Source organism: Carcharodon carcharias, chromosome 9 (genome assembly GCF_017639515.1).
Source record: "Carcharodon carcharias isolate sCarCar2 chromosome 9, sCarCar2.pri, whole genome shotgun sequence".
Classification (NCBI taxonomy): domain Eukaryota; kingdom Metazoa; phylum Chordata; class Chondrichthyes; order Lamniformes; family Lamnidae; genus Carcharodon; species Carcharodon carcharias.
In genome coordinates this window covers 38,869,496-38,888,359 of record NC_054475.1, presented here as the reverse complement: position 1 = coordinate 38,888,359, position 18,864 = coordinate 38,869,496, and the positions used below count along the sequence as shown (strand labels likewise).

Sequence of the window (18,864 nt, the reverse complement as noted above, 5' to 3'; positions counted from 1 at the left end):
ATGCCTTATTAATAGCTTTCAGTGATGCAATCATTGAGTCATGTGGAGGGGAACCTGCAGGTGGTGGTGTTCCTATGTGTCTGCTGTCCTTGTCTTTCTAGGTGGTAGATGTCACAGGTTGGAAGGTGGTGTCAGTTGAGACTTAGTGAGTTGCTGCAGTGCATCCTATATATGGTACACACTGCTACCACCATATGCCTGTGAAGAAGGAAGTGAATGCTTAAGGAGGCAGAGAGGGTGCCAATCAAGCAGGTTGCTTTGCCTTTGGTGGTGTCAAACTTCTTGTATGTTGTTGGAGCTGCACTCATCCAGACAAGTGGAAGCTTTTCCATCACAATTATGTCCTTAAATAGTGGTCAGGCTTTGGGGAGTCAGGAGTTATTTGTTTCATTGATGTTTGAGGAGATATCTTTGATCAGACATACATTATAGAAAAGAATCAAAGACAGAAATGATTAGCAGCATTCTTATTCATATTGTTTTGTATTTTCAATATTCCTTTGAAAATAGTGTTTAAGAACAGGGATCACCATTTTGACAATACAAAGGGAATGCCACAGATTGTTTACATCACAAAAGGTCATCAAATGCTTTACTCATCCAGTGAGCAGTTTCCACAAATAAATTGGGATTTTTTTGTTATCAGTGAAAACATTTAATTAAAAACTGAATTAAATGGAAAACGGGATTTGTTAAACAGTTAATGACTTTTAGTACATTTATCTATTACATTTTGTAACAAAAACAAATTTATCATCTTCAAAACTTAAGGAACTCTGCCAGGAACTCCATGAGAAGGTGAACGTAGTGGATGAGGAGCGATATGACATTGAAGCCAAAGTGATACACAATACGAGAGAGGTATGTAATCAGAAGGTGTCTTAGCTCCTCCTTCCATCAAATGAAGAGCATTACTGCAGCTAAGCTTCCTGTCTAGAGATGGCTGAAAGCTCATGAGACTCTTTCCTCCAGGATAACCAAGCTGGGGGAGGGTGCAGTGGGTGAGTTGTGGGAGCACTTTTGAATGGAGTTCCCCTTTCCACATCCCCTTTTGCCATTATCCCTCGCATAGGCCACTGAGCACATCACTGTACCACTCTGTGGCTAAGATATCTGTTATCCTATCTAAGCTGGCAGACATACTGGCATCCATTATCTTCATGGATGTAGGGTCTGCATGGACTGATTGAATTGTTATGATTGAAGCTCAGGGAAAAGTCTTCTCTATCCATGGAAGGCAATGGCCTATGACATCAAGCCATAAATACTTGAGCTGAACTCTTCCATTCTATCTGCTATTATGGGTGGTTTACATAGCACAATTGCCAGAACCTCACAAATTTACTGCTGTCCCTCTCTGATTATCATTTTCAACAGTGGCCCCTGGGATTCAGCTTCACGGTCTAGCTGAGCAGTGTTTGGAGAGGATTGCACTCTTCAACACAAACTTTCCACAGTTGTCCCTGTCACTAATCTCCGCTAATGCTCATTTGTGTTATGTGACTCACCAGATGAAAATCCAATTAAGACTTAGACCCATCAGAGTGCTCGTATCTGTGCTGATACCTAGTAAGCACGTGCTCTCAAATGATGCATCCTCAAAACAAATCAGCTTCTCTATAGACATACTGTTCTTCATGCGATGACCCCAGAGGAGAGAAGGCACAGAAGTGAGTTAGTATTGGCAATGTAAAAATGGTGCTACTTAATATAATTAAGATAACTGTATTTCACTTAGTGCTAAAGTCTGGTCAACATGACTGAGCCTTGTATGAGATGTTGGCTGGAAGTATTTGATGTTGTCATTATGTATGGAGTGCACTATCTGCACCATGTACAGTGCGGAGTCCCAATTCTCTCATTCATTAATGGTCAGGGACACAACACAGATACATTCCACTGATATCTGCCATCTCTTCCAACGCAGACATAGCTGCACGATCTGCGGCCCGCCACTTCTAATGTCTCTCTCTCTCTCTTGTATTTTGCGCTTGCTTCTCCTGTAAGGGAGAATATCTGATCTATGAGTGTCTGTAAGCTATTTGTTGACTCAATGGATACAATACATTTATTTAGTGAGAGTGACTATCAGGCAGATGCATCATGATTGCCATCAGCATTCAATTCACATGTGTTTACAATCAGATGATCTTACTGAGATGGCATCACACTGGATAAGGATGGGGTGAGTGGCAGTGGTAAATAGGCAAATGAGATCAGAAGGAATGCATTGATAAAAAAATGATAGGTGATGTTGAAACCTAAGTCGCTGTGAGGAATGATGTGATGGTGTATGCCTGACAAGGCAGAAGGGAGAGGGTACCTTACAGGATGTAGGCAAATTTAAAACTGTACTTACCTTTCCGGACCTGGTTGGATTATTAAGTCACTTCCTACACTGGATCTGTGGGGCACTGTACTCCCTGCCACTGAACTCTTCAACCATCTCTAACCAGACCTTCTTAGTGATAGTGTAAGGGACATATCTTTTTATTTCTGTTGGACTGTTGTAGAGGACATATCTTTTTATTTTATTTTGGACTTTGGATTAGGATTACAGTGGCTGCAGTTTGAGAGACATGTCCGCTGGAACAGGATTGAGCGATTTATACAATGTTGTAGTCCTAGAACAGAATGTACCATGAAAGACAGGAAGGTGCTGGAAATGAGACCTGGACCAAGGGAGCTGCCTGACAATGTTTTAATTGGAAGACCACCTCGTATCATCAAGAACTGAAAGGAATTTGGAAGACATCGATCAAAATCAACACATTGAACCCTTTACTCTGGAATTGGTGCTATTGAATTATTTTATCTCATCCTTAAAATCTATGGGCAATGTTTTCCCCCTGTCGGGGGAGAAGTGCGGGAGCGGGCATGGGCAGGCTTCAGGTCAGCGCCCCCAGCTGGGGCCATGCCGCCATTTTACTTGGGCAGGCCAATTAAGGCCCACCCAGTGTGACATCCACCAGGAAACTGTGCGGGTGGGGTGAGGGGGTAGGGATTCCCTCAGCCGGGAGTGCGCTCTTTCGCACGTGCTCAAAAAAGAGTGCACAGACCTCCCTGAGGCAAAGTGCTGCCTCAGAGAGATCGGCTCCGATTTAAAATTTTCAACAAAGGTGATTAAAAAATTTCCCTGCCATGTCCCCTCTTGTGACACTGACATGAGTTGGGACATGTTCATAACTTTTACTTAAAACATTTAATAAAAATGTAAATACCCTCATGAAACCTCATCCCGCCCGTGATAAGGTTTCATGTTTTTTCTGAAGCCCACCTGGGCTCCTGGCCTGCCCGCCAACTTTAAGTTTGGACAGACAGGTCCGTCAATCAAGTTAATTAGTTTTTTTAATGGCCTTAATAGGCCAAACTGAAAATCTAAATGATATGGGATGGCTCAGGACGCATGCCCGACGTGTCCCGGTGTCACTTTATAAATCAGTGAGCAGGCCCCACCCCCACTCGCTGACCAGAGAAACCTGCCCTACGTCTTTGTGTGTATAGGGATTTATGAAGGGTAGAGTTAGGAAATAGAGTTAGAAATTAGCAGTTCATATTTTTTTTTCCTTTTGCCACTGACTAATGACAGTTTGTTCAATAAACAGTTATTTACTTATTAAGTTTACAAACCTGGTGCTCATATTCTGTTAACCTAAATTAAACAGTTAGGTAGAATTGGGGCAATCTGGTGGTTTGGTCAAACTTTTCACATTTGTCGCGGCTCAGGGAACAGTGGGGCTTGATATTACAGCACACTATCCCCAGTGAGTCGTGACAAAGTTTGGAGGCTCATTTAGGATATTTTGGAACAAAAGATAACAACAATTTGGGTGTAGATTTTGTAAGTACTAAAAGGTAAAAGGGAACACCACATTTGTATTGTCAAAAATAAGATGGCACTGGAATCTGCTAAAGCTTTCCTACAAGTGTAAAATGTGTCCCTGATGATTTTACAAGGGACCCCAAAAGTCAGGTTAATTGAATTGGCAAGTAAGGTAGGAGTGGTATTGTCTGTCAAAGCTAGGAAGGCAGAGATAAATCGAAGAGATGGCACAGCACTTGAAATTGGAAGGAATATCCAAGAGACCAAGTTCTCCAGGGGGTGGTTCATTGGAATGGGCTCAAATTCAGTTGCAAATGAAAGAAAATAGAACTGGAGGCAGCAGAAAAAAAGAAAGGGCAGAGAAAGAAAAAAAGAGAAGGAAAGCGAGAGAGCATTCCAAAGGGAACAGGCAGAAAATGAAAGAGAAAGGACATTTCAAAGGGAGTTAGAAATGGCAAAGTTAGAAAAGGAGGAAGGAGAAAAAGAGAGAGAATTCCAGCATAAAATGCTGATAGTTAAAAAGAAACATCAATGGGTGAGGCAGGATTTATTTCCAAATCAGAACCCATTGGGAAGATATTTAAATTTGCACAGCCTCTTCCAAAATTTGAGGCAAGGGATGTTGAAGCATTCTTTATTTCATTTGAGAAGATAGCTAAACAGTTGAATTGACCAAAGGAAAACTGGGCATTGTCCATGCAAAGCAAATTGACAGGTAGAGCACAGGAAATGTATGCTTCACTGTCAAAGGGGGTCTCTAGGTATTATGATGTGGTGAAAAAGGCCACTTTGAGTGCATATGAGTAGTCCCTGAAATTTACAGACAAATGTTTTGAAATTTATGGGAATGGCCTGGGCAAACTTACATTGGATTCGAAAGGATTAAGCAAAGTGGTTTTGACAGGTAGAAAAGAGCATTAGGAGTTCAAACTACCTATGACATTTTCAGAGAGACCATTCTCTGAAGAATTTAAAAACTCCCTACTTTCTGTAATAAGAATCCATGTTGAAGATCAAAAGGTTGCCACTGCTAGACAGGCAGCAGTAATAGCTGACGATTATGAGCTGATCCATAAAACTAAATCTTTTTTCATCACCCCAATAAATTTGAAAAGGATAGAAAGTGGGAGAGTGAAAGGAAGGCAAGTAGTCAGGGTAAAGAATGGATAGCTGGGAATGCCTTGAGATCTCCTCCCCAGATCAGGAAGGAAGTACCGAGGGTGGAGTTGAAACTCAAAGGCCTAAGTGTTTCCATTGTAATAAAGTGGGACACATTCATTCAGAATGCTGGAAGTTGTGAGGGAAACCCATGGGACTTAATGGAGTTCATAAGTGTGAGTCTGAAAAGGGAACTCAAAAAGAAAATGTCACAGATCAAATTGTAGCTTTAACTACAAATAAGGGACTAGAGGTAACCACTGCTGTGAATGCAGGTGAAGTGAATAAGGTAGATGAGAGCTATAAAGGGTTTTTGTCTAAAGGAAAGATAACCCCCTTTTCATCAAATGATGCAGCTAAACCCATAACTATATTAAGGGACACAGGAGATAGTCAAACTCTTTTGCTGGAGAAGAGCCTAGTTTTCCCTCCAAAGAGTTCAATGAAAGCTAAAGTATTGGTAAACAGGATAAGTAGAGAGAATATCCTGGTTCCATTGTACAAAGTGCAATTGGAGTGTGATTTGTTGTCTGGATCGGTGGTTGTAGGAGTGGTTAAGAAATTACCCGAGTATGGAGTTGATTTACTCTTGAGGAATGATTTGGTTGGAGTGAAGGCTAAAGCTCCGCCCATAATTATGGAAAGTCTGAGAGAGGCTAAAGAGACAGAACAGTTACAAGAACAAGTTCCTGGTATTTTTCCATCGTGTGTGATGACCAGAGCAATGGCTGAATAAAGTCCATCACCAGAGGTCAAAGGAATACCACAAGCAGATGTTAAAGTAGCCAAAACTTTCTTTTAGGATGAGGAGAATTCAAAGAAAGTGTTTGGCATGTCTTCATTAATTGAGGCTCAGAAAGCAGATCCAGAGTTAAACAAGTTAGCACAGTCAGCTCACACTGAAGCTGAGACGGAAGGAGTTCTGAACTGTTGTTACATAAAAAAAAACGGAGTTCTATTGAGGAAGTGCAGACACTCTCACAGACCTGTGAATGAGGAATGGACGGTTGTTCATCAGATAGTGGTACCATCCAAATATCGTAAGGACATGTTGTAAGTAGCACATGAAATCTCTATGGAAGGACATGTAGGAATATGGAAAAACCAAGCATCAATAAACAGACATTTTACTTGGTCGAGGCTTCATAAGGACTCGGTACAATTTTGTAAAATCTGTCATACATGTCAGGTAGTACATAAACCTCAACATGTAATCAAACATTTAATACCTTTAACACCCATACCAGTTTTTGAAGAACCAGTCAGGTAGATACTGATCTGATAGATACTCCTGAGCATAAGAAGGAACAAACATGTGTCACAAACATATTGAAGCAAAATCATCACAGAGAAGATGTTAAGACAGAGCAAGTGTGCCTGGTGGTAGGTGTCAGGTGGTAGGAGTAGTGGAGGATGACAAAGACAGGTAAGGTAGAAGGAGAAGTAGACAATGCCCAAGGTGAGCCTCCTACAATTCGACTAGCCGATATGACAATACTGGGGCAGTTAGGCACTGTGTTCTCATATTTAGCGGAAGGACCAAGGAAAGATCTAATATGATTACTTAGGAAGTATAAGGGAATTTGTACTACATTAGCTAAACATGACATGGACAAAGGAGCGATTCAGTGCTGATAAAACAACATCATTATTGGTTGAGCCCAGAAAAACAAGCTAATTTAGAAACAGGGATCCAATATATGCTGGATAATCAATTGATTTGGCCTAGCCAACGTGGCTGGAGTTCACCGGTAGTATTGGCTCCTAAGCCAGATGGATCCACTAGATTTTGTATAGACTACAGGAAAGTGAATGTAGTAATGAGGATAGTTCCTCGGTTAGAAGGTTGCATCAATAGGGTTGGCAGTGCCTCGTTTCTTTCTAAAATTTATCTATTGCAGGGGTACTGGCAAGTGCCAATAACATCAAGGGCTAAAGAAATATCCACCTTTGTTACACCAAGTAGGTTGTATCAATGTCTACTCATGCTGTTTGGGTTTAAAAACGCTCCAGCTACATTTCAGAGACTTACGAATCAAGTCATAGCTGATGTACCTAACTGTGTGGTTTATTTAGACGATGTCATAATATATAGTGACACATGGAAGAACATACAAAGCAATTAGAGGACCTGGTTACACAATTGCTGTTGGCTGGCTTGGTCATAAACCTGGCCGAAAGAAAATTTGCAAAAGCAAGGGTAACTTACCTAGATCAAATTGTAGGACAAGGGCAAATGTTGCCAAGAACAGCAAAAGTGAATGCTCTAACAGGATTTCCCATTCCTAAAACTAAATGCAAAATCATGAGGTTTTTGGGAATGTGGATTTTATAGGAAGTTTGTGCCTAACTTCAGCACCATTGCTGTGCTTCTCACCAATTTGTTAAGAAAACAGGTAAAAGTGGCATGGTCAGTAGAATGCCAAGCAGCCTTTGAAAAGCTGAAGGCAATCTTAATAAACGAACCAGTGTTGGCTGCCCTTGACTTTACCAAACCTTTTAAAATGGTAATGATGCTAGTGACTTGGGGGTAGGTGCTGTCCTATTACAAGATGATAAATTAGGGATGGAGAAGCTGGTGGAGTACTTTTTCAAAAAAAATAAATCAGTATCAGAGGAAGTACTCTACAGTAGAAAAAGAATCTCTAGCATTGTTGTTGTCTCTTCAAAACTTTGATGTTTATGTCTGATATGATAACAAAGAAACACTAATCTATATGGACCATAATCCGCTGGCATACATTGAAAAGTTTAAAACTCGAAATGTGAGACTCTTTAGATGGAGTCTATTGTTTCAACCAATGTAAAGAAAGATTGTTCACATTGCCGGTAAAGATAACATGATCGCAGATGCATTGTCCCGGGTGTAAAATATTAAGTTAAAGGGGTAAAAAATGCTGAAGATTGTATCAGATTTTATGGGGGGGTGGGGGGGGGGGAAGGATGAATGAAAGTAAGTCTTGTGTCCATGTGTCACATCCTTTGTGATGAAACACATTTTGAAGTGGTGTTTCATCTCTTTTAAGGCTGGAGGCATGTAAGGATCATATATTTTTATTTCTGTTGGATTGTTGTAAAAAATATATCTTTTTACTCTATGTTGGACTGTGGATTAGGATTACAGTGGCTGCAGTTTGAGAGACATGTCCACTGGAACAGGATTGAGAGATTTATACAATGTTGTAGTCCTAGAACAGAATGTGCCATGAAAGACAGGATGGTGCTGGAAATGAGTCCTGGGCCAAGGGAGCTGCCTGACAATGTTTTAATTGGCTCCTGACCAGGTTTTATGTGAGGGCAGTGTAGCAGAATAGCTCCTAGCCTGAAGGGAAAATGACCCAAAATCTCTTGCTCCTGTGTGTGGAAGATTCCAGTAATTTCACAATAATAGCTAACTGGCTTTTTCACCTCATATCCCTATAACTTGCTTTCTGAAAACCCCTGTCAAGAGGCAAAGGGAAAAATCACTGTTAGAGACATTGAAAGGCAAGTGCTCAACCAGTGAACTAATTACTGAAAGTGCTTTCAACAAGAACTGAAAGGAATTTGGAAGACATCAATCAAAATCAATCCATCGAATCCTGTACTCCAGAACTGATGCTATTGAACTGTTTTATCCCACCTTTAAAATCCATGTTTTTGTGTGTCTTATGTGTATGGTATGTGTGTGTATAGGTATTTAAGAGGGGGTAGCGTTTAAGATATAGAGTTAGAAATTAGGAGTTCATATTTCTTTCTTTTGCCATTGGTTAAAGACAGTTTGTTCAATAAACAGTTATTCACTTATTAAGGTTACAAACCTGGTGTCCATATTCTGTTAACCTAAGTTAAACCATTAGGTAGAATTCGGGAAATCTGGCGGTTTGATCAAACTTTTCACATTTGGCATGGCTCGGGGAACAATGGGGCTTGATGTTACAGCACACTATCCCCAGTGAGTCATGACAATAGCAGCAGGTTTCTTCTACCCACTTCTGGGGAGCATTATCTCCTCCCTGCTCCTTACTGTACCCAGCAGCGCATTAAGTGAGGCATTGTTAAAATGGGATGCTGCTTTTGAAAATCCTGACTCCATGTTCTAGCATTTTCAACACTTTCAAAACTCTCTCAATGCTCCAAATTCCACCCTTGAATTTGGCCCTTTTCATAGTTGATTTGAGACTGCACCATGCAAGTTCATATCACATCCTCTTGCGTGCATTGGAGACAGAAAACCCATGTAAACTGATAACGAGATGTCCATATTGAAATTGGACATTCCCATGCACGTAAAAATCTTCCGAGTTTCACGTACGTTATTGCCCCTTCTCCCCTGCTCAGAATCTGCCTTTCCATTAAATTGAGCCCATCAATTCAGCTACTATCAAAATTAAGCCATGTCGGTTAACAAGGCTGAGAGTAATGCCTGGCACAAAAACAAAGCTATTATTGTATGACTGTCTAGTGCATTAATTTTGTGGCTTGTGTTTTAGGCAGCTTTTACTTTTATTGTTTCTATCTCTGACCTTTTAAGATTCAAGATTTGAATCTGAAAGTTTTTGATCTCAGAGGGAAGTTCAAGCGTCCGACTCTCCGCCGGGTCCGTGTTTCTGCTGACGCTATGCTGCGGGCCTTGCTGGGATCCAAACACAAAGTATCCATGGATCTCCGAGCTAACCTGAAGTCGGTCAAAAAGGAAGATTCAGAAAAGGTATGAGAGCGAGAAAAGTCTATCTGTCTGCTAGCCAAGCACCTTAGACTCCAGCTTCAAAAAACAGCTCAGTGTATAATATACATCAATATTTTTGCCCTTTCATCATTTCCCATGCTTGAATGTTGTGCATGGAACACTTTAATTACCAATTTTCTTCTTTCGTAGCCTAGATGCTCTGGTCCAAACTGGCAAAGCCATCCACAAGGGGAAGCTTAAAGTGTGAACTGTCGATACTAGAATTTAATTTTGAAGCCCTCTGATTCCATTGATTTAATGCTGGAGAGAAGTGTCTTTTAACACATCGACAACCGTAAACGATAGATTTTGAAAAAGAAATGATTATACAAGAGATGTTTAGTGAGAAAGGTCCTGAGCGTTATTTGTGATAATTTAGCACATTATCATTTCAGGTTGCTTATGTTTAACGTCTGAATCATTTAGTTGTCTTCTTTTTGTGAATTGATGGACATCATATAGCTCGGCTTATGAAATCCAAACACACAACTCAAAGTTGGCCGTAAAGGAACGTTCAGAATCTTCAGTCTCCTGGTCAACATTTATTCCCTAATCGATATCAGTAAAAAAAAACAGATGTCTGGTCATGATCACATTGCTGTTTGTGGGAATTTGCTGTGTGCACGTTGGCTACCCCCTTTCCTACATTACAACAGTGAGTGCACTTCAAAGGTACCTAATTGGCTATAAAGCACTTTGGGACAACCAGAGGTTGTGAAAGGTGTTATGTAAATGTAAGTCTCTCTTTTATAGCCATAGATCTCACCACACTTTAAAGCTGACGTTGCATAAAAGCAGCACAGAAGTACCTTACTTGAGATTGGTTAGATAAAATGGGAATGTTAAGAATAAAGTAAATTATTTTGCAGGTTTACTATATAAGTGATGAATCTTCAGAATACACAGGTAGGTAAATGACTGCTGCTGACATCTGTTGTCTCCAACCCTTAGGAACGTCCTGTTGGAGTTAGTGATTGGCGTAAAAATGTGGAGGCGATGTCTGGGATGGAAGGCAGAAAGAAAATGTTTGATGCTGCTAAAACTGGTGCTGGCCAGTAAGTATGGGAAAAACCCCACATTATTCTTCTACAACACATAACATTCTTAGCCAGTACCCTGGGTATCAGAAACAAACATTTTCAGTAAGCTGGGGGGAGGTGATGCCTTAGTGGCATTATTGCTGGACTATAGATCCAGAGACCCAGGGTAATGCCCTGGGGACCCGGGGTTCAAATCATGGCAGATGGTAGAATTTGAATTCAATAAAAATCTGGAATTAAGTCTAATAATGACCATGAAACCATTGGCAATTGTCATAAAATGCCATTTAGGGAAGGAAATCTGTTGTCCTTACTTGGTCTAGCCTACATGTGACTCCAGACCCACAGCAATGTGGTTGACTCTTAACTGTCTTATTAAGCCACTCAGTTGTAACAAACTGCTACAATGTCACAAAAAAAAGGAACAAAACTGGATGGACCACCCGTCATCAACCTAGGCACCTGAGACAACAGCAATCTCAGCATGATCGACACTGCAAATTCCTCCTTACTAACATCTGGGGGCCAGTGCCAAAATTGGGAGAGTTGTCTCACAGAATGGTCAAGCAGCAGCATGACATAGTCATACTCACAAATCATACCTTAAAGGTAATGTCCCAGACATCACCATCCCTGGGCATGTCCTGTCCCACTGGCAAAAGAGGCCCAGCAGAGTAGAGGTGGGGCACAGTGGTATACAGTTGGGAGGTAGTTGCTGTGGTAGTCCTCAAAATCGACTCCAGACCACAAAGTCTCATGGCATCAGGTCAAACATGGGCAAGAAAATCTCCTGCTGATTACCACCAACCATCCTCCCTCAGCTGATGAATCAATGCTCCTCCATGTTGAACACCACATGGAGGAAGCACTGAAGGTGGCAAGGGGTGCAGAATGTACTCTGGGTGGGGGAACTTCAATATCCACCACCAAGAGTGGCTTGGTATCACCATTACTGACTGAGCTGGCTGAGTCCTAAAGGACATAGCTGCTAAACTGTGTCTGCGGCAGGTGGTGAGGGAAAAACATACTTGACCTCATCCTCATCAACCTGCCTGCCGCAGATGCATCTGTCCATGACAGTATGGGTAGGAGTGACCACCGCACAGTCGTGGTGGAGCCAAAGTCCCGGCCTCACATTGAGGATACCCTCCATCATGTTGTGTGGCACTACCACTGTGCTAAATGGAGATAGATTTCAAACAGATCTCACAAATCAAGATTGGGCCTCCATGAAGCACTGTGGGCCATCAGCAGCAGCAGAATTGTACTTGAACACAATCTGTAACCTCATGGCCCAGCATATCCCCAACTCTACCATTATTATCAAACCAGGGAATCAACCCTGGTTCAATGAAGAGTGCAAGAGGGCATGCCAGGAGCAGCATCAGGCATACCTAAAAATGAGGTGTCAACCTGGTGAAGCTATAACACAGGACTACATGTGTGCCAAACAGCATAAGCAGCAAGTGATAGACAGAGTTAAGCAATCCCACAACCAATGGATCAGAACTAAGCTCTGCAGTCCTGTCACACCCAGTCATGAATGGTGATGGAAAATGAAACAACTCGCAAATATCCCCATACTCAAATGATGGAGGACCCCAGCACATCAGTGCAAATGATAAGGCTGAAGCATTTATTACAATCTTCAGCCAGAAGTGCCGAGTGGATGATCCATCTCAGCCTCTTCCGGAGGTCCCCAGCATCACAGACACCAGTCTTCATCCAATTTGATTCATTCCACATAATATCAAGAAATGACTGGAGGCTTTGGTCCCTGACAATATTCCAGCAATAGTACTGAAGACTTGTACTCCATAATTTGCTGCACCCCTAGCCAAGCTGTTCCAGTTTAGCTGTAACACTGACATCTACCCAGCTATGTGGAAAATTGCCCAGATATGTCCTGCACACAAAAAGCAGGACAAATCCAACGTAGCCAATTGCCATTCCATCAGTCTACTCTCAATCATCAATAAATTAATGGAAGGGGTCATCAACAGTGCTATCAAGCAGCACTTGCTTAGCAATTATCTGTTCACTGACCTCCAGTTTGGGTTCTGCCAGGGTCAGTTAGCTCCTGACCTCTTAACAGCCTTGGTTCAAACATTGACAAAAGAACTCAACTCCTGAGGTGAGGTGAGATAAGAGTGACAACTCTTGAAATCAAGGCAACATTTGACAGAGTGTGTCATCAAGGAGCCCTAGACAAGTTGGAGTCAATGGGAATCAGGGGGAAAACTCTCTGCTGGTTGGAGTCATACCAACACAAAGGAAGATGATTGTGGTTGTTGGAGATCAGTTATCTCAGCTCCAGGACATCATGTCGCTGGGTCAAAATCCTGGAACTCCCTTCCTAGCAGCACTGTGAGTTTACCCACACCACATGGACTACAGCAGTTCAAGAAGGCAGCTCACCACCATCTTCTCAATGGCAACTAGGGATGGGCAATAAATGCTGGCCCAGCCGGCGAAGACCACATCCCATGAATGAATAAAAAAAAAAGCTAATTCTTCAAGATGCTTTTTCCAATATTTAAGAATGAAAGAAATTCCCATCAAAATGTTGCAGCAGTACAATAATACCCCTGTTTATTGTGCAGTCCACTGTATGAATGGGAGTTTGTGACCATGCAAAAAAGGTATGCAAATAGTGATTTTTTTTTTTTACTGGAATAGACTGTGAGAGAGAAGTGTATCATTTCGGTTAAAATTGCAAGAATTTCTATGTTTTATATATTTTTTTCTCTTTATTACTCTCTCTTCAAAACTAAATGTTGGTAAAACTGCAAAACTTATTGAAATGCTACGTTATTGACCATCAAAATGGGAATTATTTGCCTTTGAAGAAATGCAGCTTGATGTTAAGAATATATGTTATCACTGGAAGCCACACTAAGTTACTATGACCTAATGTATAGCAACATTTCCGTCTTAATAGAAATTGATATCCATTCAGGGTGTAAAACATGTACAAACTATATCAATTTAGCAACGTGTTATCCTGTAACCATGTTGATCCAGCTGTCATATTTATCAGATCCAATTTATAGGCATTGGGCCTGATGGCAGTTGAAACTCTTTTGAGTACAAACCCATTTCCATCTGTTTCAGATGAAGTTACATAGTTTGCCATTGTGAGATTTGAACTCTTGATCTTGGGGTTACAAACCCAGTACCATAACCACTTGGCTATTTAAGCCAAGCCCTGATGGCAGTTGAAGGATCCCTATGCAAATTTAATTACCAACGAGCTGGGCAACTGTTAGATCTGCCCTATTCAGGGTTCTTCAGGAGGCCCATGCTACAGATAAGCATCTTGCAAGTTTTTTAAAAATCCTTTCAATCGAGAGCGGAAGAGCTAGAAGTATTCTCTCCACTGACACCATAGCCCTACTAATTACACCCCACAATGCTGCCTACTGTAGCTCCAGCATAAGAAGGCGGCAGCACACAATGTATTTTTCAGTGGGGCGAGCTGGCTGTAGAGTTCCAAAGATCAATGTCTCAAGATTTTCAGGCCTCTAGGTTAGGATATGCATTGCCTCTACATCAACAAATCTGAAACCAAAAATGGGCCCACACTAAAATCCATTCCATTATATTTAATGTTTGACTATAATAATCATTAAAAATTACACAGTAAGCATTTTTTCCTCTCATACATCTTAATTATATGTAACTTCCAGATGATTTTGCTTCAAGAAGTTCCTACCTTCTCCAGCTTTATTTGCTTGTATTTCACTGCATTTGAAGATGTCTAGAATTGCTTGAAGAAAACATGATCTGCACAGGAGAGAAGATAATGAGGAAGATTACTTTAAGACAAAATGAGAAAATGAGCTAACAAACCAACTGTTCTGGTTTTCTGCATTTGGTGTAAATTTAGATAAAATAAAACTAAATTCACAGCCCCTGGATGATGATGTAAATACCAGACTCTTATTTTAAATCCATTGTTTTGTATAGCCTGCTCATGATTTGTGGAAGAGTAATAAATTTGAAAATATTTAGTAGTGTTTTTGCTGCAACATTTTATGCAAAGCAGTAAAAGGCTTGAAGTAAGAGGATCTCTGCTGTTATTTCATCTGCCCTAGCTGCCTTCAAAACCAAGGATGCCCCTGTGTCCTGCAAAATACCCAAGGAAGCATTCATGAAGAGGATGAAGAAGGTTGAATTATTAATATGAACAGACATTATTACAGCTGTTTATTATTATAGCTGTTTAGTAACAGCTACAAGGAAACATATAGCAATGGATGTTTGTTGTTGCGAAGAGCAAAAGTAATGATCCTGTACTGTTGTTTTGGCTGGGATCATTCTCACCTATGTTCTCCATAGAAACACAAAAAACTTTATGGCACAGAAGGCGGCCATTTGGCCCATTGTCTGTGTGCCAGACAAAAAAAAAAAGAGCTATTCAGCCTAATCCATGTTCTGTAAGTTGTGGCGTCTTAAGTGCACGTGTTTTCTAAATGTGTTGATTGTTTTGTTCCTATCACCCTGTCAGGTAGCATATTCCAAACCCTCACCACCTCTGTTTAAAAAATTATTCCTCCACTGCCGTCTCATCCTTCTACCAATTACTTCAAATATATGCCACCTGGTTATTGACACTCTGCTGATGGAAATGGTCCTTCCTATTCAGTCAGTGTAGGTCCTCAATTTTATGAATCTTCCTTCAACCTCCTCTGTTCCAAAGAAAAGAACCCCAGCCTACCCAATCTTTCCTCAGAACTAAGATTCTCCATTCCTGGCAATGTCTTCAGAAATACTCTCCACTTGCCTGGATGAGTGCAGCTCCAACAACACTCAAGGTGCTTGACACTATCCAGGACAAAGCAGAGCCCCCTTGATTGGCACCCCATCCATACCATTCACTCCCTCTACCACTGATGCACAGTGGCTACAGTATGTACCATCTAAAAGATGCAGTGCAGAAATTCACCAAGGCTCCTTAGACAACACCTTCAAAACCCACAATCATTACCATCTAGAAGGACAAGGGCAGCTGATACATGAGAACACCACCGCCAGGAAGTTCCTCTCCAAACCACTCACTATCCTGACTTGGAAATATATCACCATTCCTACACTATGGCTGGGCTGAAATCTTGGAACTCTCTCCCTAACAACACTGAGTGTATCTACACTACATGGACTGCCGTGGTTCAAGAAGGCAGCTCACTACCACCTCCTCAAACGCAATTAGGGATGGGCAATAAATGTTGGCCTTGCCAGCGATCGCCACATCCCATGAATGAATAAATAAAAAAAAATCTCCTCTACCCGCTCTAGTGTGAACACATCCTTCCCATAATGCAGTTTCCAGAACCATACATAGTAATTGAGCTGTGGTCTAGCTAGCATCTTATACAATTCTAGCATAACCTCCTACTCCAATATTCTTTCTTGACTACCTTTTCTGCCTATCCTGCTATTTCAGAGATCAGAGGACATGTACTCCAAGTTCCCTTTCTTCCTCTACGCTTCCCAGTATCCTACCACTTATTGTATGCTCCCTTGGTTTTCTTGGCTTCCCCAAAAGCATTGACTCACATTTCTCTGGATTGAATTCCATTTTCCACCTCCCTGACCAGTCTATTGAAATTTTCTTGTGGACTATAGCTTTCTTCCTCACTACCAACAATATGAACAATTATTGTATCCTATGCAATATGTGTAGTCTAAATTATTGAAATATAGAATGAGCAGCAAAGTGCCCAATTATGAGCCCTATGGAACCTCAATGGAAAGAATCTTTAATTCACAAAATAGCCACTGACCCTTTGCTTTTTGCCACTGAGCCAATTATGGATCCAACTTGCCACTTTCCCTTGGATCCCACGAGTTTTTAATTTTCTGACCAGTTTGTCATTTGAACATTTTCAAAAGCCTTGCCAAAGTTTTCTTTTATTCTTTTATAGGATATGGGCATTGCTGGCAAAGCCAGCATTTGTTGCCCATCCCTAATTGCTCTTGAACTGAGCGGCTTGTTAGGCCATTTCAGAGGTCAGTTAAGAGTCAACCACATTACTGTGGATCTGGAGTCACATACAGGACAGACCAGGTAAGGCAGGTTTTCTTCCCTAATTAGTGAACCAGATGGGTTTTTACAACAACTGATGATCATTTCTGGATCATCATTACTGATACTAACTTTAGATTCCATTGAAACATAGAAAAATAGAAGCAGGAGTAGATCAGTCAGCCCTTCAAGCCTGCTCTGTCATTCAATATGATCATGGTTGATTCCCTATCTCAAGCCATACTCCTGCTGTCTCCCCACACCCCTTGATGCCTTTAGAGTCTAGAAATCTATCCAGTTCCTTCTTAAATATATTCAGTGATTTGGCCTCCACAGGTTCACCACCCTCTGAGTGAAGCCTCATCTCATTCCTAAATGGCCTACCCAGTGTTCTGAGATTGTGACCCCCTGTTCTAGAATCCCCAGCCAGAAAAAACATCACCCCTGCATCCAGTCTGCCCAGCCCTTTCAGAATTTTATACGTTTCAATAAGATCCCTTCTCATCTAAACTCCAGTAAATATAGGCCTAGTCAGCCCAAGCTGTACTCATAACAATCCTGCCATCCCAGGAATCAGTCTGGTGAACCTTCATTGCACTCACTCTATGGCAACTATATCCTTTCTTAGTTAAGGAGACCAAAACTGCACACAATACTCTAGGTGTGGTCTCACCAAGTCCCTGTACAGTTGCAGTAAGACATCCTTGCTCCTGTACTCAAGTCCTCTTGCAATGAAGGCCAACATACCATTTGCCTTCTTAACTGCTTGCTGCACCTGCATGCTTTCTTTTAGTTACTGGTGTGCAAGGACACCCTAGTCCCTTTGTACATCAGCATTTCCCAATCTATCTCCATTTAAGTAATACATAGCCATTCTGTTTTTCTTATCAAAGTGGATAACTTCACATTTATCCACATTATACTCATCTGCCATGCATTTTCCCACTCACTCAACTTGTCAAAATCACCTTGAAGCCTCTTAACATCCTCCTCACCATTCACATTGCCACCAAGTTTTGTGTCGTCAGCAAATTTGGAAATATTACATTTGGTTTCCTCATCCAAATCATTGATATATATTGGTGAATAGCTGGGGCCCCGCCCCCCTAGTCACCTCCTGCCATTCCGAAAAAGACCAATTTACTCTTACTCTCTGGTTCCTGTCTGCTGACCAATTCTCAATCTATGCCAATATATTACCCCAATCCCTTGTGCTTTAATTTTGCACACTAACCTCTTATGTGGGATTTTATCAAAAGCTTTCTGAAAATCCAAATGCACCACAACCACTGGTTCTCCTTTATCTATTCTGCTAATTGCATCCTTAAAAAACTCCAGTAGGTTTGTCTAGCATGATTTCCCTTTCACAAATCCATGTTGACTTTTTCTAATCCCAATGATATTTTCCAAGTGTCCTGTTATCATATCATTTATGATAACTCTAGCATTTTTCCCTACCTCTGATGTTAGGCTAACTGGTCTGTAATACCCTGTTTTCTACCTTCCTCCTTTTTAAAATAGTGGGGTTACATTTGCCACCCTCCAATCTGCTCGGACTGTTCCAGAATCTCCAGAATTTTGGAAGATGACAACCAATGCATCCATTATTTCTATGGCCACCTTTAGTACCCTGGCACGTAGATTATCAGACCCTGGGGGTTTATTGGCTTTCTGTCCCATTAATTTCTCTAGCACTGCTTTTTTTCAGTAATACTAATTTCCTTCAATTCCTCCTTCTCACTGGACCTTTGGCTCCCCAGTATTTCTGGCAAGTTATTTGTGTCTTCCTCCATGAAGGCAGAGATAATGTAGCTGTTTAATTGCTCTGCCATTTCCTTGTTCTCTATTATAAATTCTCCTGTTTTGGACTGTAAGGGACCTACATTTGCTTTCACTAATCTTTATCTTATATACTTGTAGAACCTTTTACGGTCCTCTTTTATGTTCCTTGCATGTTTACTCACATACTCTATTTTCCCCGTCTTAATCAATCTCTTGGTCCTCATTTGCTGAGTTCCAAACTGCTCTCAATCCTCAGTCTTACTACTTTTTCTAGCAACTTTATATGACTTCTCTGAGTCTAATTTTATCTTTAATTTTTTTTGTT

At 41.1% G+C, this 18,864-nt stretch overlaps 1 protein-coding gene across 7 annotated transcripts in view; it reads left to right on the top strand.

Annotated features, from left to right (window-relative positions):
- tnni1b (troponin I type 1b (skeletal, slow)) overlaps positions 1-14,742 on the top strand; it is a 45,565-nt gene extending 30,823 nt beyond the window's left edge. For all 7 annotated transcript variants that reach the window (XM_041194979.1, XM_041194975.1, XM_041194977.1 and 4 more), the window contains 4 exons: positions 772-861; positions 9,495-9,671; positions 10,641-10,744; positions 14,419-14,742. In XM_041194979.1, the coding sequence (XP_041050913.1) occupies positions 772-861; positions 9,495-9,671; positions 10,641-10,744; positions 14,419-14,422 (375 nt within the window). In that variant the 3' untranslated portion in view covers positions 14,423-14,742. The remainder of the gene's footprint in view (positions 1-771; positions 862-9,494; positions 9,672-10,640; positions 10,745-14,418) is intronic.
- The last annotated feature ends 4,122 nt before the right edge of the window (positions 14,743-18,864 follow it).